We start from the raw sequence: 27,873 nt of genomic DNA, 5'->3' as shown, positions 1-27,873 counted from the left end.
AATTAAATCCTGCTGGGATGGGGCATGAGAGCGTTTCATCTTTGGGCGGGTGAAGACTGTTACTTGGCCGATAAGACGCGATTAAAAACCCAATTAAAAACCGCTTGGGCTGCTCCTTGCTGTTCGGCAGGCCAGGCCCTGCAGGGCTCTACTTCCCGCCCTCCGCCCTGAGGAGCGGGGTGGGCGGGGGACTCCAGCCTGGGTCTTCCGCGCATGCGCGGCTGTGGCTGTCCGAGGGGCGTGGCCGCAGGCCCTCGCCCCCTTCCCCGCGGCAGTGCGCCCCTCGCGTCTGGCGGGGGCGCTGCAGCGACCCGCGCGCGCCCCCCTACTCCGGGCCCAGGAGGGAGGCGGCCGGAGCAAGATGGCGGCGCGAGTGCTGCTGCGGCGGAGCCTGGCGGGAGCCAGCGCCGTGCCGCTTCTCTCGCCCGGCGGCGGCCTGGCCCTCAGGTGAGCCCTGAGGGGGTGAGGCGGGCGGGAGAGGGCCGTAGAGGGAGGCTGGAGACGGAGCCGACGCCGCCCGTGCCTCCCCTCGCCCCGCCGCGTAGACTCTTCCCCCGCCCCCCCACCCCGACTGGAAATGGCGCACCGCTCGCCGGGGCAGGCAGCGGGCAGGGCCTGCGGCCCTCCCGTGGGGCGGGGATTGCGACCCCGTCAGGGTGTCCTTGAAGGTCATGGGTCCCAAGACCGGCCCCCCTGCCCCCCGCCCAGCCCGGGTGGGGGCGATGGCCGCCGCGGTGCCCTGTCGCGTTGCACCCCGGCCCGCCCGCCCGGGTGCCCGCCAGCCCCTGCCGCCTGTCCCCCGGGCTCAGGGAGCAGCGCGCACGGGCACCCCACGGCTGCACAGGCGCCCTTCAGCATCGGGTGCACGGCTGCTCACTGTCACAGTTCCACCAGCCAGCGGGGTGCACGGCCACTGCCTCTCGTGTCTTGTGTTGGGGTGCGTGGCTGCACACGCAGCAGCACCCCGGGGTGTCAGGACGCACAAGCGCCCCGTGCTCACGGTGCCAGGTTGCAGCCCTGCCCAAGGGCCACATTTCCCCCGCTGACACGGTGCATGGCTGCACACAACAGCCGCTTCCTGACTTCATGATTCACCTACACATGGACCCCAGCATGCATGTGCAGCCTTCGCGTGTCAGGGCAGGTATATACATCCTCAGGAGCTGGGATGTGTGTACACACATACACCACCCCCAGATTTCAGGGTGCACGTGCAGACACGTGCAGCAGTGTTGGAGTTCTGACATTCGCATGCTCAGATGTGTGATGTGTAAAGGGTGAGACACCTCCTGGGTGGCAGGGGTGCACAGACACACACAGCTTTCTGGTGACTGAGCACAGATGTGCACACATGTGTCTTAGTATAGGAAGCAGACACATGTGCTCTACTGGTGCTGGAAACATGCAGCCAAGCTGGGATGGATCTACACACACATTTTTTCCTCCCTTTCTTTGAAACAGGGAAAGCTGCTGTCTCAAGCCTCGGAATGGGCAGCAAGTCCCTGTGCAAGCAAAGGCTTCACTGCAAACCGCTGTTTAAAACAGGGGGGTTGTGGAGGCTGTGTTAGTTTGAAATAAACTTTGACATCTGTTTATACCACAGATCAAAAACTTACCAATTACAGCCAAATTGTTTTTCTTTCTCTTTCAGGCAGACATGGGTTTCTACAAAATCTTAAATACTTGACCTGGTATCTTGCAGCCAGTTCATATTTTGTGCTAAACCACCAGTTTTGGCCATCAGTTTTAATCTAAGAAAGCCATTCAGTGCTATCCTTCTGTTACCCTATTACACAGCCCAATCTTTGCAGCAAGAAAGCTAAGCCTGTTAAGGTAGCATTTGTAGGCTAAGAACATGCTAGCGAAGTCCAGCAGTGCATGAAAGACTGCATGAAAACTTTCTAGTTTGGAAGTACTGTTCCCAGAAAATAAAAACTAGTTGTGTGATGAGAATTCCATATAGTGTGTCTACACTCATTCTACACACATACTCACATTTCCATTAGCGATATTCGGGTCTTGGAACAATTTGGATCCAGTATCTGTCTTTCTTGGAGCATGTAGTGTAATACTGTGGGGCATAATAACAAGTTAGATAAAAGATCTTTTGGGTGATGGATTAATTTTGAACTAATTTGCAGTTGATGCTCACAACTGGCAGTCCAAAGACATGGAATTAGTCCCAGGTTTACCAGAGTATGTATTGCCCACACAAGCAAAGCAGTTGGCAGTTCAGGGCTTCTTCATTTCTCAGTGTCTGGAATGACGCCAGCGATGTAGAACATCTCTAAGGATGTGGATTAAAAATAAGGCCTTATCCTCTCAGATCAGGTGCACTGACTGTTTTAATAAACTTCAGCTGCTGCCATCCTTTATTGTAAGTAAAGCATATGTTTAGATGGATGGTCACGATTTGTTAGTCATTGTTCATGAGAAACTTCACAATTGCTGGATAAAAGATTTTACATAAATGTAAAGTATTACTCATTGTACTGAAAACTAACTATACCTGCCTTTTTAGGTGCAGTTTACCATTCAGGTTATGTAATTTTAACAGCAAAGGAATTTGCTTTTCAGTATTATTCCGTACCTGTTTTGCTGCTGATAAAGCTGTTTCACAAAAAGAGCAACTGATGACTTGCCTTTCTCATTTTCAAAGTTTGCTGCAACCAATAAACCTCACAAAGAGGGTTCTCAATATTACTCTGTTAATTCCATTTGATAAAGGGGAAGAAATGGCAAAAGTTTGCAGATCCAAGTTGCAAAAATGAACACCACATGGCTGGGACTACTTGCTGTCCAGACAGCATCAGTGCCTATTTAAGAGAACTTTTTAAAACAACTTGGACTTATTAGATGTGGTTTACCCCCCATCATCTGGGGTGGGTTGGGTTCCTGTGACACCTGATGTAGGGGTGATAATGCAACTGTGGTCACCTGTGCCTTGACTGCTGCAGCTGAGGTCAGAGATGCCTCTATTTAGGGAGGTGCATACTCTCTGTTCTAGCAACAGCCTTGTAGTGAAATGCCCTTTGGAATGGTTGTGCTTGGGGATGGCTGCTTACCTCTCAGCACAGCGACGTGTTTTGTGGGCTAAAGGAGGCACCGTTTTCAATAAATGCACCAGTGAGGCATTTACCAGTTATTTCTTAACCTTGGTGGTGATCTCAGCTGCAGTTGTTCTCTTGGCTGTTGGTGTTTCTCTGCAGTGAAATGCTTTGCTTTTCCTCTGTGCTTCCACAAGGTAAACCAGTTCATTTTGTTATTTTCAGATTTTGGGGCTGAAAGGTTGATTATTGTTGGACTCCACCAGTTTGGGCGAACTGCTTTTGTGCAGTATGGACAGGCAGCTTTGGGAAGCTATTTTTTAGCAAAGAAAGTTGAGATTTTCTTCCCGGAATGATTGTCATAGATTTTTGATATCTGGAAGACAGCTTTATAGCTGCAAATTGATAGCTGTCTTATAGACCTGGGCAGTAATTAAGGGTAAAAAGTTAACTTCTGAGGCAGGAAATGGTTTATATTTCCAGCTGTGATGCCACGTTTTTGTACATTAGAGAAATATTTTAGTATTGAGTAGAAACCCCATACTAAGAAGAGGCAAATTGAAGGAAGTGCTTCTTGTGAGAAAGAAGAAAAAGTGTTAGATCTTGAGGCCTTCTGATACACCTTGTAGAGAAGCAGTTAAATACATCACCTTTCTAGTACTTCTGCGCATTTTTTGGTGATTGAGGGGTCTTCTCTTACCTGAAGGAGGGAAGAAGAGTTCCTTTAACATGTCATTTTATAAAAGCACAGTTGCCAGTTGCAATTTTTGAGGACCCTGTGGTATAAAGGGAAGTGATGTTATGTTGGAAGTTACTTGCAGAAACAGTATAAAGATTAGATTAAAAAGGACAGTGAAATTCTCCTGATTCGAAGAAAGGGAAATGGTGAATGTCGTAAAGAAATGTGGGTGTGTATCTTTACTTAGTACAGTTGCCAGTTTTTGGAATTGAAATTTTTGCAGGCTGTTTGCTTCTTGCCACTCAGAATTATTTTTAAATTATTTTTTTTTTCAAAATTAGGCTTTCGTTCTATTTTTTCCTCTTGAAAGACACGCCATTTAATTTCCCCTTTTTTTCAGAACTGTATTTAAGCAACACAGGAACATATGGCAGTTACTTTCCTATTCACACTGCACGTATTTTTCCTTACACACACTGCCTTTTTGCTCTTTTTCACTCTTGCCTGTGTACAGCAGGACAAACCCAGCCTTTCCCAGCAAAGACACTGACAAAAAAAAAAAAGGAGATAAGTGCCTTTGCCCTGCTAGTAAGTGGCTCAGCTGAAAGTTTTAGTAACAGACTTGTATCTTTACTGTGTGTTACGGTACTGTTTGCATTCAGCTTGATTTTGCCTGTTTCCCCTGCGTTGTGGGCATTTTCAGGACGTGCTCAGTGACAGTGTGATGTCCTTGTTGACATGTAGGGGGCTGGTTTCTTCAGCTAGCAGACCTCGTGAAGACAGTTGGTTAAAATCGCTATTTGTTCGCAAAGTCGATCCAAGGAAAGATGCTCACTCCAACCTTCTAGCCAAAAGAGAGACCAGCAGTCTGTATAAACTACAGAGTGAGTGATATTTTTCTACTTAACATTGCCATTTCTTTACTCTGTTCCTGCATTTCTCACGGGGTGTTGTTGTTTCAGTTCACAATGTAAAACCGGAGTGTCTGGAGGCCTACAACAAGCTTTGGTAAGTGTGCAAGTCGTGTTTTCACATGTTAGATGTGTTGACTTGATCACAAGTTGTTCTGAAAATTGGCAAATACAATTGTTTAGAAGCAAGATGGGCAAATTCTGATTTTGCTTTCAGGTTGCAGTGTTGAACGGGTTGTATTATTCGTGGAGGGAGATGACAGTAGATACTTTTCTCAGCTCAGCCCCTGTCTGCCCTCTTGGAGGGGTCGTTTTCCTAAGCTGCAACAGAGCTGCTGCTCTGAACTTCCCTTCTTCCTCTCCCTAAATGAAATATGAACAGGTTAATTCCTTACTCTGTGTCAAATCAGAACAAGGATGTTTCTGAAAACATTGGTGACGTCTGTTGGAACAGCTCTCCCCCTTCCCTTAGTTGTCTTACACTTGCTGGTCCCTGGGGGTAGATCCTGGTATGCTTACATGTCCCACTCCAGCTGCCCTGTAGGAATGCGTTGAGGGAGGTTATTGCCTGCAAACAGGAAGGGTATGAGGACAGCACCAGTGTGCAAAACTCCCTGCCAATATTAAATTTAAAGTATAGCTTTGAGGAGACTTGGAAAGTCCAGGAGTTGACTTTCTCTCAGTTATCTATAGCTGACTTCTGACAGGATCTTTGCACTGCAGTGATATCCTGCAAGGGAGTGAGACTGCTATGGATTTTCCAAAAGGTTTTGGCTTTATAAAATCTGTGAATAGTAGCATTCAGAATTTACCAGTTTAAGGATGAAATTGCAGATATGTTAGTCCTGTTCTGCCTGCGTGACCACACCTCCAGAGCCAGAACTACTGCCTGTTCAAGAACCAGATGTTTAAATTTGGAAAGGTTGTGAGCCTCACGTGTTTCAAAACAGCAGGGCTTTCTCACTGCCCCTGAACCATGTTGTCAGTTAAATGAAGTGTTTTTAACATAGTGGTACCCTACTGCAACAAGTGCAGTGTACTGGTGAGAGTACCAGCTGGGCTGGAGGGTGGCAGAGTTCTCGACTCCCAGTTCATGTCCTGGGTTCTGTTACTGGTTCATTATACAGATGAGCAAGTCATCTAAGATCTCTCTACCTTCATGTGTTCAGCTGTAAAATGGGGCTAGATAACCCAAAACTGCATAAAAACCCAAACTTGCATAGAAACATAGAAATCCACTACAATAGCAGTAAGAGATGTTTAACTTTTTTGTTTTAAAACAAAAAACTGTATATGCAGGGAAGCACAGTTAACATTCAACCAAAGCTTAATATAAATATGTCCAAATACACAAGACAGGGAACCACTTGTCTGCCTTATCTCATGAGCTACCTAAACGTGGAGTGAAAGCAGAGGCTTGTTTTAATCCCAGGAAAGAGACAGTAGCAAAGAAGAAACTGCTGAGACCCATCAGTTGAAGTATGCGTGGTTAGATTTATTCTTTCCAAACCAAAGTCAGCTTTAAGTATTTCAGGGAAAGAGAAAACTTAAGAATAGAATAATAAAAGAAATCCAAGACACTCTAAACTTCCCCTCTTCATCTCCTAAATTAAATAGGAACAGGTTGATTCCTTACTCTGTATCAAATCAGAATAAGCGCGAGTCATCATGTATTAATAAAGAACTAATATAAAGAAGACAATTATAAGACTTATTTATGAGTCACTGTGCTCAAAAACCCCTTATGAAGAATGAGGAAGACTAATTTTAAAATGGAAAATATGGTGTTTGTGTCTATGAATGATAAGGTATTTCCTGTGTGTGGGTTTCTATAATTTGCAACAAAATATATTTTATGATTGTTGTAGTAATAATTTAACATTCCCACTTAAAGCTGATTTTCTAGAATTTCAGTATGCTTTGGAAAAAAATTAGCTGGTGGTGAAACATCCTTGGAGAATTATTCTATCGTATTATTTGCACTATCTGGTGAAATACTGTGGGGCACAAATGGGTAATGACATTTTCTCAAAATTGTCTAAAAAGTCGGGCAGAATCAAGAGGAAAACTTGCATCTAATGACTCTCAGCCCAAGACTGTTCTTTCTGTTATGTGATATTGTACAGAGACTCGTTGCCTATGAGCCAAACTGAGTAAAAGGGGTAATTGTTCAGGGAAAAATACTAAAAGGCAAAGTTCAAATAGACTAATTGACTTACTCATCAAAGTACAGAGCAATGAAAGCTGTCTTAGTCAAGTCAGCAGTTGGTACAACTTACTTGCCAGTGGTGATGTAGTCCACCTTTAAAGCTTGAAAAAGATATTAGAATTAGTCAAGTAGAAGTTCTGTGGTGATATTATTTTTAAGGCAGCTTCACTGTATGCTTTAATGGGTAAGTTACCTCAAACTACAACTGCTTTCTGAAATGACAGAAAGCAGTAAGGCTGCATGCTATGAAACAGTCATCGTTTGTTCTATTCAGGATTTGGTTTTATTCATGCAGCTTAACAGAATTAATAGCATGGTAACTGGTAGAGAAGACTGTCCTTTCCTGTTTTGGGGAATTCTGATGCCATTGATAAAGAGAGACTTCTCCTACAGCATGTAGTAAGGGTGCATTTTCTGAGAGACATATTTATTTTCCTGTTAACTTCTTAGGTGATAGACATAACTTACTGCATCGCAAGAATTCTGCTATGCTGTGTATGTGTCATGCAGTCCAAGGAATGGTAACGCTTACCTGGGTTTTTCATGAGGTTGTAGCTGTCTTTCCCCTGTGTAGCAGATGTTGGTATTTCAGCTTTCTCTTCTGAAAAGTAGAGCTTGTGAATTTTCATACCGTAATGCTAAACGTGTGGTGATTTGTTATACATATCAACTGTAGCCTCCCTAAAGGAAATGCAACACAGTGTCTGTATTCCTTGTTTTCAAGTCAAGAGGTGCTGCCAAAGATTCATGAAGAAAAACACTACCCATGTGCACTGGTGGGGACTTGGAACACGTGGTACGGAGAGCAAGATCAGGCTGGTAGGAGATAGAAGTACAACAGAATGTAAAACCATACAAGTGAAACGTGTGCTTGGCAGGTTTCTTCTCTTTAAATCATCTCTGTTGACAGTAAACTTTCAGCAATGTATACAGCAAGGGTGTGTGTGCATCGATTGTCAGTAGTCATATTAACATTTACAGTGCTTGCTTTTTGTCTTGTTGGGCTTGACAGTGAAGCATTAATTCCTAAAACCTGTCCTACCGTTAATACGCTTTCATGTCTTCCAAGGAGGAGATTTAACACTTTGGGGAAACGCTTGTAAAATGTGGGCCTGTAGTACTTTGGGGGCTGAGATCACATTTGTGAATATTTAGGGCAAAGGCTTGCAAAGAGAGTTTATCTTGCATTGGCCGGTATAAAAGCTTTACTCTACCTTTCATACTTAATTGCTGTATGATAATGGAATGCAAATCATTCCTGCCATCTGAAAAAAAATGATTGCCTAGTAAACCCAACAATAAGCTAGGCCTTTACTGGAGGAAAGTAAAATTATTTCTGTTGATGTTCATGTAAGGGTACTACCTAATCATGCAGACTGAAAATATACTGGGACTGGAAATCACTGAGGGAGCTACAGAGAGTCCAGTGTAGAGAGAAAACCTAAACGATTTCCTGCACTCTGGGAACTGGAAGGAATGGGAAGCCACAAACACAGTGTGGTGTACTGATACTTGTTTTGTAGTTTGTGATTTAGCTCCATTGTTAGAGCTCTACTAGTATCAATGTCATTGCTTTGTTATACTCCTGTACATACCAGTTTTTCCTGCGCTCACAGCATATTGCAATACTGACAATGAACAGAGGGAAAGAAATATCAGTACATAAACCAGACACTGTCTGAGAAACAGTTCCAAAAGTTGAAGGGAAATCGGGGAATGAAGACAATTGAAATGAGAATATGTTGGCCAAGTCTCATTCGATGCTCTCGTAGTGCGTTAACACAGACCATGTCTGTAATTGCATCCATAGCCTGCCTTGGAAATGTTATTGCAGCAGTTCCAGCAGTGTAATAAATTAGACTATGGAGTTTTCACTTGTTCAGTACTTGTGCCCAGACTGTTTTAATATTACCTGGATATATCAAATATGCCCTGGGGGATAAGATAGCAGAAGCAGGAGCGCTGGATGAATCTGCTATCATAGTTAAGGGCCTTACATTAGTCTCCAGTTTGTTCTCCTGGAAGAGGCACAGGACTGCTTTAGAGGAGAGTAAATAGCTTTTGTGAGTCTTCGAGGTGAAATATTGTTGCCTTGCTATATTAAGTGCTTGTAAATACATCTTGCTATGATTTATTAAAGGAATTTATTATCATTTATTAAAGAGAATGTTTTGAAAAACCTCAAATGCAGGTACCTGTTCTGAAATTTGTTTTATGGGGAAAATCCTAGCAAAGGTAACAACTCTAGCATGTTCAGGTACCTTTTGCTTTTTTTAAAATGTAACATTTGCCTCAAAAATAACATTTCTCATGTCTTGCAGATAGTGTGTTGCTCTCTGTGCTTGAGTAATTTACTCAACTACAAAGTCTACCCCTACTCTCTTGCTCTTCAATGAAATTGGTACAAGCCACGTTTTTAATGAAGACAACCTCTTAAATAGAATTTTGACTTCAACTACAGCGATGTAAAGTCATCACATCTTACTAGCATGGCAACAAAAAGTCCTTTCAGAAATTTCTCTGTTATCTTCAGAGTAGATTTTCTTGCAAAATTTTCCAAAAGAACCCTTTTCAAAAAGCAGATTATTCTGTTATTCTTAAAATATTCAAGTGTGTGGTGCTTTGTTTATTGAAAATCGATTTTTAAACCTGTTACCTGATTTCTAGTTTTTGTATAATAATGTAGCATGAAGAGCATTTTATACTGTGATACTCCATAAGGTTTAGTACTGGTCTTTGACATCCCTGAAAAAGCTGCTTTTTTTTCTGTTTCAGTTCATCTGTGGAGATATGAGGGGGGCTATCCAGCTCTCAATGAAGTCATGAGTAAACTCCGTCAGAATAAGGTAAAATGCACTGATTTTGGTAGAATTGGTTATTTTCCTTAGAAGATAACAAAGAATTGTCAGAGCAAAAACCAGCATTTTTGGATACCTGCTTTCACTTCAGTATCTCCTTGTACAAACTTAGAAAGCCCTTTAGAAAAGGGTTCATCCTCATACTCAGAGATACTGAGGTTTAGTACCTGAATACTTTATGAAACACACTTGGTGCTGTGTAAATCTGACAGTCGACAATTTCAGACACACCAGGGGAGTTTAGATAGATGAAGGGCTTTCAATGTCCCCAGACCCCAGAATAGCATTGAAGAAATCTAAAATCCAAACCACCATGTGCTCTAGTACTCTTTGCTGTGGTAACACGATGCAGAATTTGACAGAGATGGTGTTGTTTTCCAGGAGTTCACAGAGTTTCGCAAAGAAAGGGGTAACATGCTTCTCTCGCGCAAGAACCAGTTACTCCTGGAGTTCAGTTTCTGGAATGAACCTGTTCCCAGAGAGGGGCCTAATATTTATGAACTGAGATCCTATCAACTTAGGGTAAGTTTAATTTTTTTATTTTTTAAGCTCATTGCTGTTGTAAAATGTTCAAAGGGTGTTTATACGACAGAGATGGAACACAGTCCTCATCTTAAAACCTGGTTGTTACCAAAGCTGATGTCTGAGTCATTGTTGCTCTCTAAGTGTGGGGTACAAAGTCAAGGCAGGCTCCATCAAGATACTGATACCTGCAGGGCTGAAAGCCCTGTGTTGTCATTTGAAGGAAACTTCAGGCAAATGATGAAGTAGTAGTACGGTAAGTAAACAGAGTAATTAAGGGTGATTATAATATGCTTATCACTTGAAGTCATTTTCTTTAATAAATGGTGTTTTCCATATGTAAAAGTTGTGAAAACTGTCCAGATACTCCATTTTGCTTTAAACAATGGTTTTAACAGTCTGTTTTGTTTTTGTAGCCTGGAACAATGATTGAGTGGGGGAATTACTGGTAAGTGTTGCTTTAGCATTTGTGCTCTCCTATTTGAGATGTATGTTGAAAAATAATGAAGAGGAGGTGGCAGAACAGTATCAGAGCATTTCAGTCACCCACTTAATGGCCTGCTTCTGTTCTTGTGTGACTTGTAAGATAGTTCTTTGACCTTTCACTTACCCTTTGAGGAAAGAAAAAAGAATTCTGCCTGCAAACAATATTGTGGGATCTGTAGTTTGGCTTTCCTTCACATAACCCTTTCAGTTTGATGTAATACAGCACAAATGCTTAATTTTCAGCAGAAAACACTGTTCAGTGAAGGGCAGCGATTAACTCCTTGAGACCATGTTGATCTTTCACAACTTCCACAAGACCACTAAAAGCTGAATTGCTTTCAGTTTAAATGGCCTATGTCTTGGCTCTTTTAATCTTGAGAAGTCAAGTTTATGCTTGAAAACCTATTGAGCAGCACATTTGTATTTCAGTATATGGGTTGAAAGCATTTGAGCCAATATTGAGTATATGTTTCTGAATTTGTCTTATTTAAAACCAGTGTTAAGGTTCTTTCAGTTTACATTTACTAAGTCTGTGCAGCTCTAATGGTAATTAGTTAAATAATTTTGGAGTATTTTCAATTACCATGACAAAGGTGAGAAACTGGATTGTTATATGTGCAGTTGCCATTGATAGAATTTACTTAATTACAGTATTTTGAATAAATGGAATTTAGATTTTTTTTTTATAAAAAGGGCATATCTGTTGTACTAGCCAATCTTTTAGAAACTGAAACAGATTTTTTACTTGAGAGAGCTAATAATCTTATTTACACAACCAGCCATGGAGTGTTGCACAGGATAGCTGCAAAGCAAAAGCTGTATTCCACTAACAAAAAATCTATGGTAAGTGAGTGGTGGTGATGTGACCAAAACTCAAGAATTTTGTTTCAGAAGAACCTGCTACAGCAATGTCCTGCTGCCTTGCACTGTTCCAGCAGTTAAGAGTTATACTGGATCTAATCTTGAAGACAAAGAATGATTAATGCACAATCTAGTGCAACTGTAAGCCTCCGATTTTAAATTCTAACAAGATACGTAGGTACATTTGAATTAATTACTGTATTGCAGATTGTTTTCTCATTTTTAATTACTGAAGTGTGCTGCAAATGCTGTTTAACATTTGGGCTTCCTTTCATCTCTGTTTTCCTTTCAGTTATCACTTATTTCCTACCCAGATCTGTTGTTAAAGGCTGCTTTGCTCTTTTGCAGGGCTCGTGCAATTCGTTTCCGACAGGATAATGATGAAGCAGTTGGAGGATTTTTCTCACAAATTGGACAGCTGTACATGGTTCATCACCTCTGGGGTAAACTAGTTTGTGTTCTCTGTTTGCCTTTCTCACTGACACAGCCCCTAACTGCAGACTTTGCCCAGGGGACAAGTTTTTTACAGAAAGCAAAGGAATGTCTTAAGTGGCTTTGCTTGTTTGTTTTACATCAACAATGTTGATTTTCTTAACTTTTGTGTAGGTAACTGTTTCAAACGAGGAGGCAGAAGCAAACATGTCATGTTTTGTTCTGTTTCAATCAGGTTTCTCATGGCATGCTCCGTACAAGGGGCTACTTGTTTGCTTTCAGTAACCTAGTCATGGCAAGCCCTGTCCTTCTATCTCTTCCCTGCATCCCCATTCATGCTGAAGTCAGGGTTTTACAGTTTAGTTTCAAGCATCACATACACCACACCTACAGAAAGGAAAGCGAAGCATTTATTTATGTTACTACAGCACAGTGTTTGGGCTGGCTCCAGGTGTTAGTCTCCATAAATGCTTAACTATTTCTCAGGTTAGGATTGTTTCAACTTGCAGAAATTCCTCCTCTAATAGTTATTTTAGACAACATGCAGTATTACATTCAGATCTTGACAGTTCAGAATATTATATTCCAGCATTAGAATTCTGACAGCACTCACGTAGAGCTGTACTCTGTGGCAGTATCTGTCTTACCTTTGTCTAAGACACTCTGTCTCTCTTCCCCAGTTCCTTCTGTTTGCGTTGGTTTGGGAGCTTTTCCTTTTTGTGGAGAAAAATAACTTGCTTTTTCCTTCCCAGTGCTCACATCCACCTACTTACGCACTGGAATACTTTTAAGGGGGCTATAGAAGGAAAAGAGGTTGCTCTTAAGCTTTGTGCTTGTTCTTTTCCCTCAACAGCTTACAAAGATCTCCAAACCAGAGAAGATATAAGGAACGCTGCATGGCATAAACCTGGCTGGGATGAACTAGTCTATTACACAGGTAACCTATTAACTTTGTTGGAATGCTGGAGGGACGCTTTTGTGCATGTCCTCAGTTTTGTTCTTCAGGACGTTGCACACTGATGAAGAGTTTTGTGTCTCTGGTGTGTGTGTCAGTTTTCCTGCTGCAAAGGAGAGGAGGGATGTTCCACTAAGCTGTAAAGTCAATTTTGCAATTGATTGGGAAAGCTGCCTAATTGCTAAAAAACTGTTCCATTAATAGCAATTTTTTATACAGGCACCTCTCCAGTAGAAGGACAGATTTGTGCAAGTGCTTAAGTTTGCATCCAAAACTTTATGGAGCCAACAGTGAAATTTGTATTAAATTATTACCTCTAATATTTCATGAAATACAGGAGCCTTGTTAAATGCATTCCTTTGAAAAAAGAATTCAGACTTTGGAACTAGAAGCCAGGTGTTTTTAAGATCAAAGATAGCTTTCATAACAAAACTCATAAAAGTATGCTAAGCATGTCAGGTTCTGGTTGCATAGGGTATGTTTCAAAGGAAGTACAGCAGAAAAAATGAGAGAACTTTCATTCTGGTGAAAAGGAATAGGAATGTGTATCTTCAAAGCAGCAGACAGATTATATTAGAAATCACTTGTTCTCAACACCATGGTGCTTCAGTTACAGGAATGTTGGTGGTTAATGATGACTTGGCGTGCACTAACTAGGAGATTAATTTGAAGACAATAATAATCTGTTCAAACTGAGTGTGCAGAGCAGCTCATGATCTCTGTTAGTGAAATTAAACCCTCTCTCAATTTTTTTCAGTGCCCCTTATTCAGGAAATGGAGTCCAGAATCATGATACCATTGAAGATTTCTCCACTTCAGTAAAGTCACTGATTTACTTGTGCCTACATAGATAAAGTGACAAGTATTTGTCTTAAATTAATTTATGGTATACATTGTATATCATAGTCTGAAATACACAAGTACTGTATTGAGCTTATAAAAAAAGACCTCTTTTCTTCAGAACCTAATGACTTTTGCTCTGAGGATTGTATCAAGAAAAAAGGAAATACAGACCTGTAATTAAAAGGTTGGTTAATTGTAAACAAGTACAAAGGCATGCATGAGTTCCTCTGTGAGACAGCTCCGCAGATTAAGTATGGTGTTCAGTATTTAATATCTTCTGCTACGTAGACAATGCCCAGTGTTCAGTAACAGCACCAGAATATGGAGTGTTACTGTTGCTGTGGCCTTTGTGTAGCATTGTAACGACTGCAGATTTTAAAAACAAAGGTGGGAGTTGTGAAATGAGAAGGTCTGAAGCCCTCAGGCAGCGCTGACACACACCTGGCTGCTCTAGCAGGCCTGAAATCAGTAAATAGCTCTAAGGTTACAAATAGGCACTCATTACTTGAGGATAGTACGGTTTGTGAGGTGACAGCTTATGGTCAGAGAACAGGGCTTTCTGTTTTGCAAGGACTCTGAAGCCTGTTGAAACGAGTGGCACGTTGGTGCAGATGTCTGCACCTGAAACTGAAAACCATAGGTCATACTTCAGAGAATTAGAGACACTGACAAGACATGGTTGTCTGAACATTCTGCAGGGATTCCAGTTCAGTTAAATCCATCTATCTCCACAGCTAACTTGGAAGTCTAGGAAAAGGGGTTTAATTTAATAAGCAATCTTGACTTCAGACATATGCTTGGTCGGGTGTTTCACTAATTGTACAGTAGGTACTTAGGATTTATTGTGTGAAACTGGCGCATGTTGAGTCAATAGGATTGGGATAAAATGGTGTACCATTATGTCCAGTTCTATTTTGGTTTCACTTTTAGACTAGAATATATCAACACTTTTGGTGTCTGCAATGATGTGAACATCCTGTGAGTGAAAAAAACTATTCTGTCTTTCAAGTGGCTACAGGAATTGGTGTAGCACACAGAATGTACAAATCAGTTACTGAATGTTCAGTTTGTACATTTCAATGAGTTTTCAGGAAGAACCTATCAGTCAATAAAATCCTTTTAATTTTCACATCTCACTGGCACCTTATATGTATTGCACCACCTGTGTTTTCTCTTTCTCCCATCTTGCAGTGTTTATTATGGAAACTTTGAATAACTGTGTAGGATATTTCAGCTTGCTTAGCCAATCTTGCAGCTCTGTGCGAGGGATGGCTTTCCCAGTATTCTGCTCTCCTTCTCCAAAATAAATTTACAGTATCTCCATCACATCCCATTTTGCTAAGCATTCTAGAGCTCAGAGTGCTGTGGTTGTACATGCAAAGTATTTTTCCCTTTTGGTTTTCTCCACAAATTAGGCATAGTTTTTCAGGTCTGATTTCTTCTTTCCTCCCCCTGTGACACTCTTGCCTTTGCTTGAATTTCACCCTGAACAAAGTTGGTATTTGGTCTCATTCTCCTCTGTTTTCATATTTTCCTCCAGTTGTCAACTGATGGAGGATGTTACCGAGTAAAGTCTGTACTGTGTTAGCTTTGAGTTCTTGGCTCGGCTTACTCAGTGGGCCAAGTACATCATTATGGCTGTTTCTTCTTCTAAAGGAAGATGGGACTGTCATTTTTCCAGACTTTTGGGACTCCTGTTCAGGAGAGGGAGGGGGAAAAAAAAGGATGCCAATATCAGCTTCCAGCCTTTGTCATTTCCCCCAGTATCCCCCGTATGTTGTGTTCCTGGAGAACTGTCCTAGGAGCTTACAGTGCTGATGATAACCAGCAGCCTCGGAAGCAAAGAATGAAAAACAGCTTTTGGAGTCACAGCATTTTGTGGGTTTCTGTTTCTTCCCTTCAGCTGGGAGCTCTAGGAATTAAATTCAGTCAGTGCTCCTGCTTAGGGACCTTGGTGCTTTGCATGAATACAACCTAAGGAATGACTGGATCTTTGGCAGGGTGACACTATCCAGTTTGGAGTCTCTGCGGACAGCTGAGACTGAGAGATCTGAAACCTCACTGGTGGTGTCATGGATTATGAATGTGCCTCCTGTCAGTCTGAGCTTCAAACTTGTGCTGTGACTGTCATCAGAGAGATTAGTTCCTGTTATTTTAGTTCCACATAACTATGTAAACTCACTGAACATACCAGAGTAGATAAGGAAGTAATGCCAGTCACTTCTTGCTTCCCTTTGCCTGAACCCTCTCTGAAGCTGTTTTTTCCCTGAGAGTTGTGAACACTGTTGTGATTTTTTCCCTTTTAATTCCATGGCCAAGTCTGCCTTCTTCCTTTGACTACTGGTACTTCAGCATTTCTTAGAGTGTAGTTTGCAGGGTTCAGAACTGAAGTCATTCTGCAGTGGTTGGAAAGTGGGGTACTGTGCCTGGAAGGGTCTCTGGTCACTATCAGTTCTTGTTCTACTGAATGAAGACACGATTAAAACTCATTTAGTTGTGCTGTAGTCCTCCTAGTAAGGCCTGTGAAGTCCCCTCGTGCAAACTGAATAGCTTCAAGCACTTCTGCCTCGGCGAGTAACCTCACTGAACTAGAAGGCTTTCTGAGAAGCAGCGTGCCGCCCCGTGCCCCTAACCAGGAGACCCACCTGAAGGCCAGATACTACTTGCCCAACTCAGAAACACTGAGGTATGTGGGGAGCTCACCTGTAAAAGCAAAGCTGCTCTCATGCTGCTTTATTCCTTCCAGTTTTTTCCCCCAGTATTTTACAGGCAAAATAGCTTGGACACCCACTAACCTAAGTAATCCTCCTGCCTCCTGGGCTAGAGGTCAGGCTTGATGTTTGCCCAGTGGGAGGGGGTGTGTTTTGTGGGGGGTTGTTTTGGTTTTTTTCAAACCAGCCAGACTTAAAGAGCTCTTGTGAAACTGCTGGCACAAGGCCATGTTTCCATGGCACTCAGACTGGCAGAAGATACTGCTGTGAATGTTAACAGCTCGGTGGCCCAGGGGCCTCCTGTGCGCTCTCACTGCGGCCTTAGGGAAATTACGTACAGTTGAAGTGAAACATGGCAGACCAGGGCCTGGAGCTAGAGCTGATCAGTGGGATGTTAGATTGTTTTTCTTTTGGTGGCCTTTTAATTCAATCAGCAAACAGAAAACACTTCTCTTCTGGTGCATAACTAGAATTGCAGAACACAATGAGCACAGAAAGAGTTTATACTTGTTCTACTCATGCAGTCCTGCCTAAACAAAAGCATGATTGTACATGAGCTGTCCTTGGAGCCAGCTGAGATTTTTCTCAGGAAGAATTTAAAAGAGATCATGTTTTAATTCTCCCAGAAGAGCTCTGGTGAGCTGCCTGCCAACTACTGCCTGTCTTGGCTTTCATAAGGTTTATAAACTCCATATGCAGATACTCACTGTAGCTGTGTATATGCCTGCCTTCCTCTGAAAAGCCCTCAGAAGTTTGTTTCTGGATTTGGTTTCTGTTAACCACGTTGTTTCACTAGTATTAACATGCTGTTGTAACTTCAAGCAATTATTGCCTCAGGTTCTTGGCAGAAACATGAGATGGCATCACCCAGAGCTGCCATTCATCGCTCCCTGGGGCTTTATTAACGCCCCATTCTCCCGTTCCCTTTCTGATGGTGGCACAGGGTGGACAGGGTTAGTGTTTGATTGTCAATGATGGTTAAACAATTGGGCAGGAGCTCTCTCACTGCACCGTGATTTTATCTTACTAAATTTATTGCAAGTTGTGAAAAACCTGTGATTGTCTTGTGTCAGGAGTGTCAGGTTTTGGAAGGTGGGCATGTCCCTGGGACTGTTTGTAAGCACCCAGAAAATAAGAGCCTGCATGGATTATTTGTTTTCCAGGACAAATCATGTCATATCAACCTGTCTTGCTCCTGTGATGGTATTACATGGATGGAAGGAAGATATGATATTTATTTTATCATTATTAAAGCTTTCTGTATGACCAGAAGTGAGATTCTGGTAAGTCAGGGGAATTAGAAGTACCATGGTATGCTTGCAGCGCTGGTTAAAGACCTATGCAGAGGAGTTGTCATGAACTTGCTGACAAGAAGGCAGCATTTATCAAGCGTGTTCTCTATAAGGACCCTCTTGGATCAGATACTGCAGGCACAAAAGACAAATCCTTAAGAAACGGGGGTTTGTTAGCTGAAGCTCAGAGGAATACTTCCTTAGAACAGGTTAGACTTATTCTGGCACAGAGTTTAGGTTGATCCACACTTGGGACAGAGGAAGAGACTAGGTAAGTATCATGGTACTTTATTAATCAGTAGACCTTTTTTTCTGAAGGCTGATGAATTAGCTTCCACCCAGTTACAGGTTGATGGGAGAGATTGTTAGATAAATAAAACAGCTTGACCATTTTACAAAATGACTGGTTTGGGGGTTAGTTTGGAGTGTTTCAGTGAGGTTTGGGAACTATAATCCCTCACCTTAGATAATGTGCTTCTTGGACACTGATGAATATTGTGTATATCTCAGATTTGCATGTCTCAGACTACAGGTGATGTTGAGCAACAGATGACATCTCAGGTTCTCCTGTAGCCATGCTTTAATGAAGTCAGAGGTACTTAGCAGTGTTTCCTACCTACCTGTTCACTGCTTAACCTAGTTCTGGGGGTTGTTGGAATGGAAAATACTTAGCATACTGTTTACCTTTTCTGAGTATATTGTTGTTGTTGTTGTTGTTTATTTCTTATTGATTAGACAAACTCCTGATTTGTTGCAACCCGAAATAGAGGCATTATCTTTAATGATTCTGAAACCGTAGGTATGTAGTATTGACCAGGGGCCAGTCCATTAAGGGGTTTTTAATTTGTTGATAATTTCCTATGTTTAGTCTTCACTTGTGAGTGAATAATCAAGGGACTTCTTACACCTTGAAAAAGATGTTTAAAAAATCTCATAATTTTTGTTACGAAATATTTGAGTAGATTGGTGCCATTTGCAATGGGAGTTTCAGGCCAGAGAGGAAAGTTCCCAATATCCAGAATGATTAGAAAATCCAGAACACAGCTTTGCAAACAAATATATGTTTATTGTATAATTGATTTATAGTTGTTAAATATATTATTTTACTGTATAACTTATCGTTCTTCCAGTTCCTTTAGCAGCTCATCAAAATGAGTAATGTACCATTTGGCTTTCTCCTTCACTTGCTTTCTGATGACGTTTCCTCCGAATCCGATGAAGCAGTCCTGGCCAAACAGAGCCAAGGGGCACACACATTACTGCAGCCCCACCTCAGGAATGGAGCTTCTGAGCAATTAAGTTTGTTTTGGAAAGTTATGGCATTCCTTCCTGCCTCTTCCCCTATTTTACTTTGCAAGTTCAATTTTAAAAAAAAAACCCTATTAACACGAACTGCACAAACATTTGATTTTGCACTAGTTCGGTTATTTGTTCCAATAGGAAGGTTGTCTCTCAGTGCCTCCTAACTTCAAGATTATTCAGATCTGAGATTTTACTGGAAATCTGATGCAAATGACGCAACATAAATCCCTGCTATTGAAGAATGAGTTAACAATGGAACATGCATCATCTCACAATTAGGCCTATACTATTTCTTAACTCTGTTTACCTCATTTGATAGATACCAAAAGCAAACATTAACCACCTCGTCAGTCATTAACCAGGAACAATCATCATTTCTACATCTTAGACAACCATGTGCAGTGAAAGTGCAGTGTTTAAAATTTCCACTGCTGCTTTTCTGCCTTCAGGTAGAAAGTATTCAGCAAATAGTAAGCTGCTTTGGTCATGCACATATTTAACAGTAAGGGACCTGCTGCTGTGACTCGCTTCAGCAGTAGCTCTCAGAATTTGTTCCTCTGCATTTCCCCCACTGTTCCCCAACACTGGCCAAGAAGGGGCACTGGTGTACCTGGTTGTAGAGAAGGGTGCTAAAGGGGACATGGAATTTAAGATAGCTCCTCTGTGAAATGACTGTTTATGACAGTTGTCTTTCTATTCATTCTTTTATTTTCACCCTGCCAGGGCTGGTATCTTCAGAGGTGTCATCACTGTTCAGTGAGATGCACTCTCCTGCAGGGTCAGTAGCAGGTAATGTGCACCAGATCTGTGTCAGACCTCCATGCTCAGCACCATTAATCAGGGTGCAGAACCAGGGTCTTGGTAGGGTAATACCTCTGCACAGAAGCAAGCACTGGTATAGAGGGGAAAGGCAAACGTCTTAATGCCAGCGTGTTTTGAGACATGTTACTAGACCTGCTAGACCCTGCTGGCACCCTGGCTTAAGAGAGTGACACCCTTACTGAGATCATCTGAACTGAGAGAAATCAACCACTCCATGATTAAGGCTTTCTACAGGAAAACTACCTACACAGATCTCTTAGGCTGTGGGAAGAACTAAAAATCTCCCCTGAAGTCCTGTAAAGAATTCAAACCACACTTCTTTATTTCTTTTCTTTGCCTCCCCAGAGGATTTGCTCAAAAGGAATTCAGCATCCCAGTTCTGTAATACTTACACCAGGGGGACAGGCTTCCATGTCTGTAGCTCCATCTCCAATCATAACTACTTTCTTGAAGTGGAACTGTTCCTTCAGATGAGCAATAACCTTTCCTTTTCCCCCAGATTCAGCTGTTGGTTGTGTTTCATCAAATCCTGCGTATTCTCCTAGAACACAGTGGAAGGACAAGGTAGACACACGGCATATTTTTCTTGAAAATTAAGAGTGGTTTTTGCTTCATACAACAGCTTGTTACATGCAGTGCCGTTAGGTTCACATTATCAGCATCCCAAAAATGTAATTAGAAGTGTGAAAACTAGGATTTAACCCAAGTTTCAGTGTTGGTATTTTCAAAGAGCTGAAATTCTAAGTCAGAAGTAGAAACCCTGTATGAGTAGTGTTACAAATCCGTTCCTAGTTCCTCTGGTCCAGTTACTCTGGTGTCAATGCTTCAAAAGCAGCATCCAGTATGAGGTACAGATAGTACAAGATAGTGTAAGAAACAACCTCACCAGCTTAGAGTCCAGAGCAGCTCTACTAAAGTACATCAGTCTCTGTATGTACCTTAGAGTCATGCAAAGTGGAGTGTACCTCTGAAAGCAGGTAAGTATGATAAACTCTCTTAACTTAAAGAGCAAGAGAAAATGAAATTCTGCTCTTGGTGCCTGTAACATGTTTTACCTGTGACACACCTCACAATTAAGAAGTAACTGCAGTTCTGTTTCATCTCTGGGAAAATGGCCTTGTGTGTTTGATAAGGCCTTGCAATTTTCCTGCTTGGAGCTAAATGGACTGGTAATGAGGTGGTGTAGGCTGGACAGTAGATGTAGCCCAGTAGTGGACACTTTGAACCCCACGAGTGGCATTAATTAGCAAAGAGAGCTTAACGGAATCTCACCGTTAAAGTAAAACTTCAGCCTGTTTGCAAAGACATTTGCTGTTGGAATGTTCAGCTGCAAGGCCACGTGCTCCACGATGCTCTGAAATCCCCCGGAGACCAAGAAGACCTGGACCCCTCGTTGATGAAGCCTGCTTACCAGCTCCCTGGGAAGAAAGAGCAGTCACCAACAGTGAGTGCCTCGCAACATCTAGGGATAACAAAGTTAAAACAGATCTTTCTTAAACAAGGCTGCCCGTATTTTGTGTTTTTCAGTTTAGTGGGGATGAGTGCTGCTTCCCAGCTCCATCTGTCTCCACTGCCCAAAGCTTTTCATTTTTCCCTTGCATACACCTTGCTTGGAAAGAGCTGAACAAACCCATCACGTCTAGAGGCAAACAGGTATTTCATTGCTCAGAAACAAGCACTCCCTAGAAGAGTTTTATTTACACTTTGATGCTGTTGGCATTAGTTCCCTTGAACAAATGAGGGCAGATCCAGTTTGGATGTTTTCTGAAGTAAAACAAATGGCAAGAAAACAAATCTATAATGCAGAAAAAAATATGGAATGTGGGGGAGAGGAAACTGCACCAAAATGCAGAAGTGGGCTGAGAAGAGGAAAGGAAGAACAGTTTCTATCTCTTGTTTGGTTCCCCAGGCACTGGGCAGTGATACCATCTTTAGAAGAGGGCACCAGCTACAGGAAGGGAATTTTTAAAAGTAGAAGTTGTCGGACCCAGTTAGTGTCAGGGGTGCTTGAGGGCAGCCAGAAGTTTAACGGGATTTGGCTCTACAGGCAGGGAGATCAGCACACGAGATGCTAAGCAGTAGAGGCAGCAGGGACAGTAGAAATGCTGAGTACTAAAAAGCAAAGTGGAGGCTTAAAGCAAGCTACCCAGAAAAGGAGGAAGAAAGGGAAGGGGTGAAAAGGAAAATCACGTGATTCTAAACAGGGAAACAATGTTCTCTTTGTAGTTCGATCTGTGCCTTCTACAAAAACGATGAGCGTGTGCTTCATTTCAAGGAGAAAATGCAAGCACTGTATCATCTAGAACTAGTGTATGTGCTGAAAATAGTTTAGACTTTGAGCTATGGCTAGATTTTGTAGTAAAGAAATTTATTTTCAATTTGTTTGAAACAATGTGAGTAGGGGAAACAACTTTTCAGTTTAAATAGTTAATGTTTGTTTCAAATCCAGAGATGACTCAATGCACACTTGTATATGTATTTCCCCTTAATTATTTGTTAATACTTTGTTACAGAATGGGTAGCTCTCAACAATGGATCCCCAAAATAAGATTCATGGGGTGTGACTGTGTGCACAAGTCTGAGAGAGTTAATGTAACTGCAGAATAGACCCAAACCAATAGTCCATCCTGGATATTAAATCTCCTCCCAGTTCCACCACCCATGAGAATGCAGATAGGACAGAACTGATTATTTTCCATGCCCGTTTAATCCTCAAGTCAGAATTTGAACTTGCCAGACAAAATGCCAGTTAGTACCTAAGACTGTTAGTAGAGGGATGCTTAGCCACTTGACATGGACATAAGGTCCTACTACAAGCTTTGTACGCAAACAATGTGGAAATGGAGTAAGCAGGCAATCTAAACCAGCTCTGTGGCCTTAAAGCCTTGCTAATGTCACAGTATTTTGGACTTCTGCCATTGCATTGTCTGGAATTCTCACCTTATTCCTGGTGTTAGCTGAGGTGGGTTGTCAGATATTAGTTTTTGCACTTGCTCGTAGGAAGGACGTATGAGACCTAGTCGTGCCGTTAAAGCTGCTTTGAATGTCACAGTGCCACCCATAGCTCTGCGGGTCCTAAATTGGGATCCAAAGAAAACAAATCAGTGAGAGGGCATTGAGGCTTCTCCCAAGAACAGGTAGCTAAGGAAAAATGACAAGGAACAAGGTAAGAGTCCATAGGTTCTAGGCTGTACCATGTCTGTGTTGGAAAGGAGAAGACTGTGGCCCTGAAAAGATGGGTAATGACCACTGGAATGAGATCTCTGTCGATCAGAGTTCTTGTTTCGTTCTGTCTGTGAGTGCATCAGAGCCACTGGGACCAGAACTCCTGAACTGCAGCCCGGGTGCCTCCTCTGAAAGTGATGGAACTTTTGCTACAAGCTCTAGTGAAACATCAGGCTTAGAGAAAAGCCGTCCCCTCTCCTCTCCATCACACATTAAGGTTTGCTAGTGCTTGGCCAAGTTTAATGATGAGGCCTGATCTCAGTCTATAGAAGACATTTACAATAGAGAATTGATGTCAGTATAGTTTGGGCTTCCAAAAGAAGTCACTTCATTTAAAAAACCTTTTTAAAGCATAATAATCTCCTATGACAGAGTTGAATTAATCCCTGTTGTAAATTCATTGTCACAGATTAACTTTATCCATGCTTATCTTTTACTACTATTCCTACAATGTAAGCAGCAAATATACATACATCTCTGCGACGGCATCTCCGACTCCACAGAACTTCGCGAGCTCATCAATGCCTTCTTCCCTGATGACTGTACTGTCCACGTCAAAGCACACTGCGTCAGCGCTGCGGAAGATCTCTTTCATCTCCAAGAGGGATGCCATCCTTTTAGGAACCTTCTTACTGTGAGGGGACAAGATAAAGTCTTTCTCTGAGTGACAGTACTGCACTCCGTCTTGAGCCATTGGTGCAACTGATCTGGTTCTTGTGAGTAGGGACGAGCGCAGCCAGGAAGCAGCTTTTATCAAAGAGCAGGAGCAGTGGTGGAGGTCCAGCTCGGCTGGTGATTTGTTCTCTCCTGTTCCTGCCTACTGATGTTAAATTTACGTTACAGGTGGGCCGTGGAGCTTTGGTCAGCTGCTGATTTGCTCTCTGCAGGCTCGGCCCATTGATGTTCACATGGGGTTCAAGGTTGTAATAGTTGGCGTTTGCTGAACCATCAGACTGCCAACTGCTGTGTGGGACTTTAAGTTCTCTGTCTCATCTTGCCCTCACTGCTCAAACGGATCTGTATTTCTCATCAGACCCATCTAGAGTGTCAAATTAGTTCCAGGAGATAGTAAAAAACACCCAGCTCTTAAGGATTTGCTTGGTCTCAATAGAACTGTCTTAAACCTATCACGGAACTGTTGTCCCTAAATCATGAAGGTTCAGATTCTCTTCTATGCCCTGACTAATATAAGCTAAATATTATCATCTGTGGATGCATAGAGGACCTGGCCATTTTAAAAAACCCAATTGAAGTCTTGTGCTTTGGGAGTGCCACTCAGTGCCTTAAAACGTCACGACACAACTCTGTCTATTGCAATGTCTGACAGAGGTTTATTTTCTTCCCTTTTATACCTGTCCACTTAAAACTGCTGGTGAGCATGACTTCTGCTGACCAGAAGCACAAGGTGTGTTAATCAGGTATTTTCTTACTCTACCCTACTCATCTGGGGCTTCACTCTTTCCTAAGGCAGTTGAGCATGGATTCTGCTCTTTACCAATCTGTGTGTTCAGACACAAATACCATTTTCTACCTATACCATTTCCCAGGGTCTCGTAAAAGCTTTTTGTTGTTGTCTCTTCTCATCTCCTAGACTTCCCTCAGGACACCTTGTGTAATTGATCTGGGTAGCAGGTTCTCTCTTTCTCTGGGATAGGAGAGAAATATCATCAAACACCATGTTATGTACATTCAGCATGTATGCCTTTATCCTTTGTTTTCCTCCTACAAAGCTAATTTATTTTTCTCCTGCTTATCATGGGAATTTTGATGGTGAGAGGTCTTACACCAGTTCCCACAAAACATTTTTTCCCCTTTTTGGATAAACTTTGCACCCCCAGGAACCTCCTAGATGGGGAAGATGATCACTATGTACCTTGCAGGTACAGGAACCTTTGGGTTTATTCCCAAAACTAGCAACCATATGGTGAGTATTAGGGTACATTTACGAAAAATTAGCATAGTCACTGAAAAAACCCTATAAAACAGACTCATCTTATATCTGTGGATATAGAATAAAAGAGAATTCTCCAGTCCCTCATTGAGAGATGAAAGTCTTTAGGACTGAAGCCACCAAACCTATGGGGTGAAAACCAGCTTGTGAGAGACATCTCTGTTAACAAACAGGTAGATAGGAAATACCAGGAAACAGAGAGTGCAAGTCACATGAAAGCACAGCTCTCCAACAGCAGCCATGAAACTCCTGCTTGAGAGTTTTTTGGTGGGAACATGCAACTGTAGTAACCAAAGGGGGCTCTGGCTTTTGGGCAAGGCCAAGGTGACACAGTAGCCTCCTCAGTGCTCATCACAGGTGAGAAGTGGGAGAGAAGGTATCACTCAGCCCACACTTCCCTCCTGTACGTTTGCTTTAGGTGTGGGAAGGCAGGAGAAAGCTGGGGTTCATCCTCCCCAGTGTGCCAGGCAGCAGAGGTGAGTAGGTGCATGGTAAAGAGATCTTCCAGGAAAGGGCTTTTCCCAACTTCACCTCTGGGACTCAGAAACAAGGACTGAGCCATAGCTTGGCAGGTCTCTGCTCTTGGTGCCTCAGAGCTGTTCTGCACACAGACATCCTGTAAAACTCCGGTCTAGCCTGGGAAGCATCACTAACGAATTACCTCCTGCAGACACCACCTGCTCCTTTATGTTGCTCTATAAAGAGTTCACTGTATATATAAGAAATGCAGTCACATGCCATGAGCACGACACAAGAGAAAGCGCTTGTTCTCCTGTGTGGCCACAGCCATGAAAACTTCCTCTGCTTCTGAGCCAAGACTTGGCAGTGGGGCGACAGGTGACACGTGAATTCCGAGTTTACTCTGCGTTAGCCTTGACTTGACATTGCTCTGCAGCACTGTGTTTGTATTTTCAGTGGAAGATTTTGATTTCTTGAGCAGGAGGGCTTTGACTTTAGGCCAGGCCTTGACAGCCACTTGCTAGATATATTTGTGCAACATCCTATCAAGTCCACCAAAACTTCAGCCATGGGTTTGGTGCCAATTTTAAAGATTTGCTCTACTGGGCAAACCTGTTGCATCACTGTGGCGTGATCCTTGCGTCACGGTGTTCCAGCACTGATTCCTTATGCAAAATCATCACATTGCCTCATGCTAACCTGGGGCTGCACTGCAACATTACCACATTATGATGCAATGTCACTGCATGGGGATCACATCACTGTGATGTGGTTTCCTGGTGAGAACCTGAAATACATTTCTGGATACATGTCTTCAAAATTTTAATCTGAGAAAAATGTTATCACTAGAAACAGACATTAGGAGCAGGAAGGGAGACCTTAACTTGCCCTTCTTTCTGGTAGCCACGTTTCCTACTTCCCACCTGGAAGATCCTTATGATGATGAAACCATCACTGTGGTGGACTTTGCACTTTGATGGACAAATAGGTAAGTTAGAGGAAGAATTAACAGATAGTACTTGTGGAGCCATGGCTAGAATTAACCCTGTCCTCTCTTTGTTCCATGAAATAACTTTTGAAAGGGTTTCAAGCTGTGGTTTATAGTGCCTAAAAATGACAACTTGGAATGAAAGAATTGCATTCTGAAATGTAGAAACCATCAGCTGTTCCTGATCTCCCTCAGCCTGTGACCTGCTAATTTCTTTCCAGTTTCTTCTTTATCCAGGCACTGAGTCCTGGAAAATGCAGACCTGGTTTTGGCTAATGTATGTATGGAGAACTTGTCATGAACTGTAAAGTAGGGGAGCTCATGCAGAAGCAAAGAGGAAAACCTAGGAAGGAAGATTCAGCTAGTGCAGGGAATCTTGCTGGTGAGAAAAGCAAATTTTAGGAGTTAAAGGTGAGTTATTTCACTTGGAATGAAATCAGGTTCTTAAGTCCCTGTTGGTGGAGCTTCACGGGTCACCATCAGCCCCAGAGCTGGCAAATGCCATTCTAAATGGTAATGTGACAATTCAGTACCTTGTGATTTGTTTTTTTTCCTCAGCCCTAAACAAGGATGAGAGCACAAGGCAAGGTATTAGTGATTGAGTAATGGGCAACAGGAGTGGGGGAAAGCACAAGCAGGAGAGGTTCTTCTCCTTCCCTTGCTTCAAAAATGTCAAAATTGAAGCTATGTAAAACCTTTCTATGGACAGAACTCTAACAGCTGTAGTAAGGGTGGTGTATGCCTCTACAGTCGGCAGAGATTAATTACTAGAAACACAGGTCATCGGCTGAAACGAGTCGATGTTTTAATGAGATGGTAAGCAAAAAGGAATTCCCACAAATAACGAGTTCTGTCTCCATATGAGAAATTTGGGTAGAAAATCTCTGATCCTTCTGCCACTGAATTTCAGACATGCAATCTATTCCTATCCTCTTATTTGCACGCTGGAAAACCATCCAAGCTGCAAACATCTCAGCAGGTCTGATAATGAACTGTTGTGAGGAAAGCATGAAAAGAAGAACACGGGGCAAGAGAAGAAAGGGGCAAGGAAGTAACTAGAGATGGTATCAGAGGGAGAGGGGGTGAAAGGAGAAAAAGGAATCACAGGTAGAATTCCCATGAGATCTCATTGCCCCCAGATTGTGAAGTACTTCAGTAGGTCATTTGGAAAAAAACCTGGCATTTCCACAATAAACAGATCTGTTTTGTAACAGAGAGGGTGGAGTCACAGAAGCAAGTACAGGAATTAGGTAAGGCCACATGTCAAAGGAAAACAGCTTTTCTGTTTGCTGACCCTCCAAAGAAGGGCATTTGCCACAC

The 27,873-nt window shown here is 42.4% G+C and overlaps 2 protein-coding genes across 2 annotated transcripts; one reads left to right on the top strand and one right to left on the bottom strand.

Moving 5' to 3' along the window:
• The first annotated feature begins 329 nt into the window (after positions 1 to 329).
• On the top strand, positions 330 to 14,939 carry NIPSNAP2 (nipsnap homolog 2). The gene is made up of 10 exons (XM_084272889.1): positions 330 to 447; positions 4,471 to 4,610; positions 4,689 to 4,734; positions 7,571 to 7,665; positions 9,622 to 9,692; positions 10,086 to 10,226; positions 10,643 to 10,674; positions 11,922 to 12,016; positions 12,859 to 12,942; positions 13,718 to 14,939. Exons 1-10 carry the CDS (start codon positions 362 to 364, stop codon positions 13,780 to 13,782), a joined length of 855 nt encoding a protein of 284 aa, XP_084129015.1. The 5' UTR covers positions 330 to 361; the 3' UTR covers positions 13,783 to 14,939.
• A 3,912-nt stretch (positions 14,940 to 18,851) lies between these two features.
• On the bottom strand, positions 18,852 to 23,896 carry PSPH (phosphoserine phosphatase). Its single transcript, XM_084273033.1, has 5 exons — positions 23,629 to 23,896; positions 22,871 to 23,005; positions 21,203 to 21,348; positions 20,323 to 20,471; positions 18,852 to 19,032 (listed from the first exon to the last, which is right to left on the bottom strand). Exons 1-5 carry the CDS (start codon positions 23,847 to 23,849, stop codon positions 18,922 to 18,924), a joined length of 762 nt encoding a protein of 253 aa, XP_084129159.1. The 5' UTR covers positions 23,850 to 23,896; the 3' UTR covers positions 18,852 to 18,921.
• Between the last annotated feature and the right edge of the window lie 3,977 nt (positions 23,897 to 27,873).

This window comes from Gallinula chloropus (assembly GCF_964237585.1).
Source record: "Gallinula chloropus genome assembly, chromosome: 19".
In the NCBI taxonomy this organism is placed as follows: Eukaryota; Metazoa; Chordata; class Aves; order Gruiformes; family Rallidae; genus Gallinula; species Gallinula chloropus.
The sequence above is the reverse complement of the archived record's forward strand: the minus strand, read 5'-3'. Positions and strand labels throughout refer to the sequence as shown.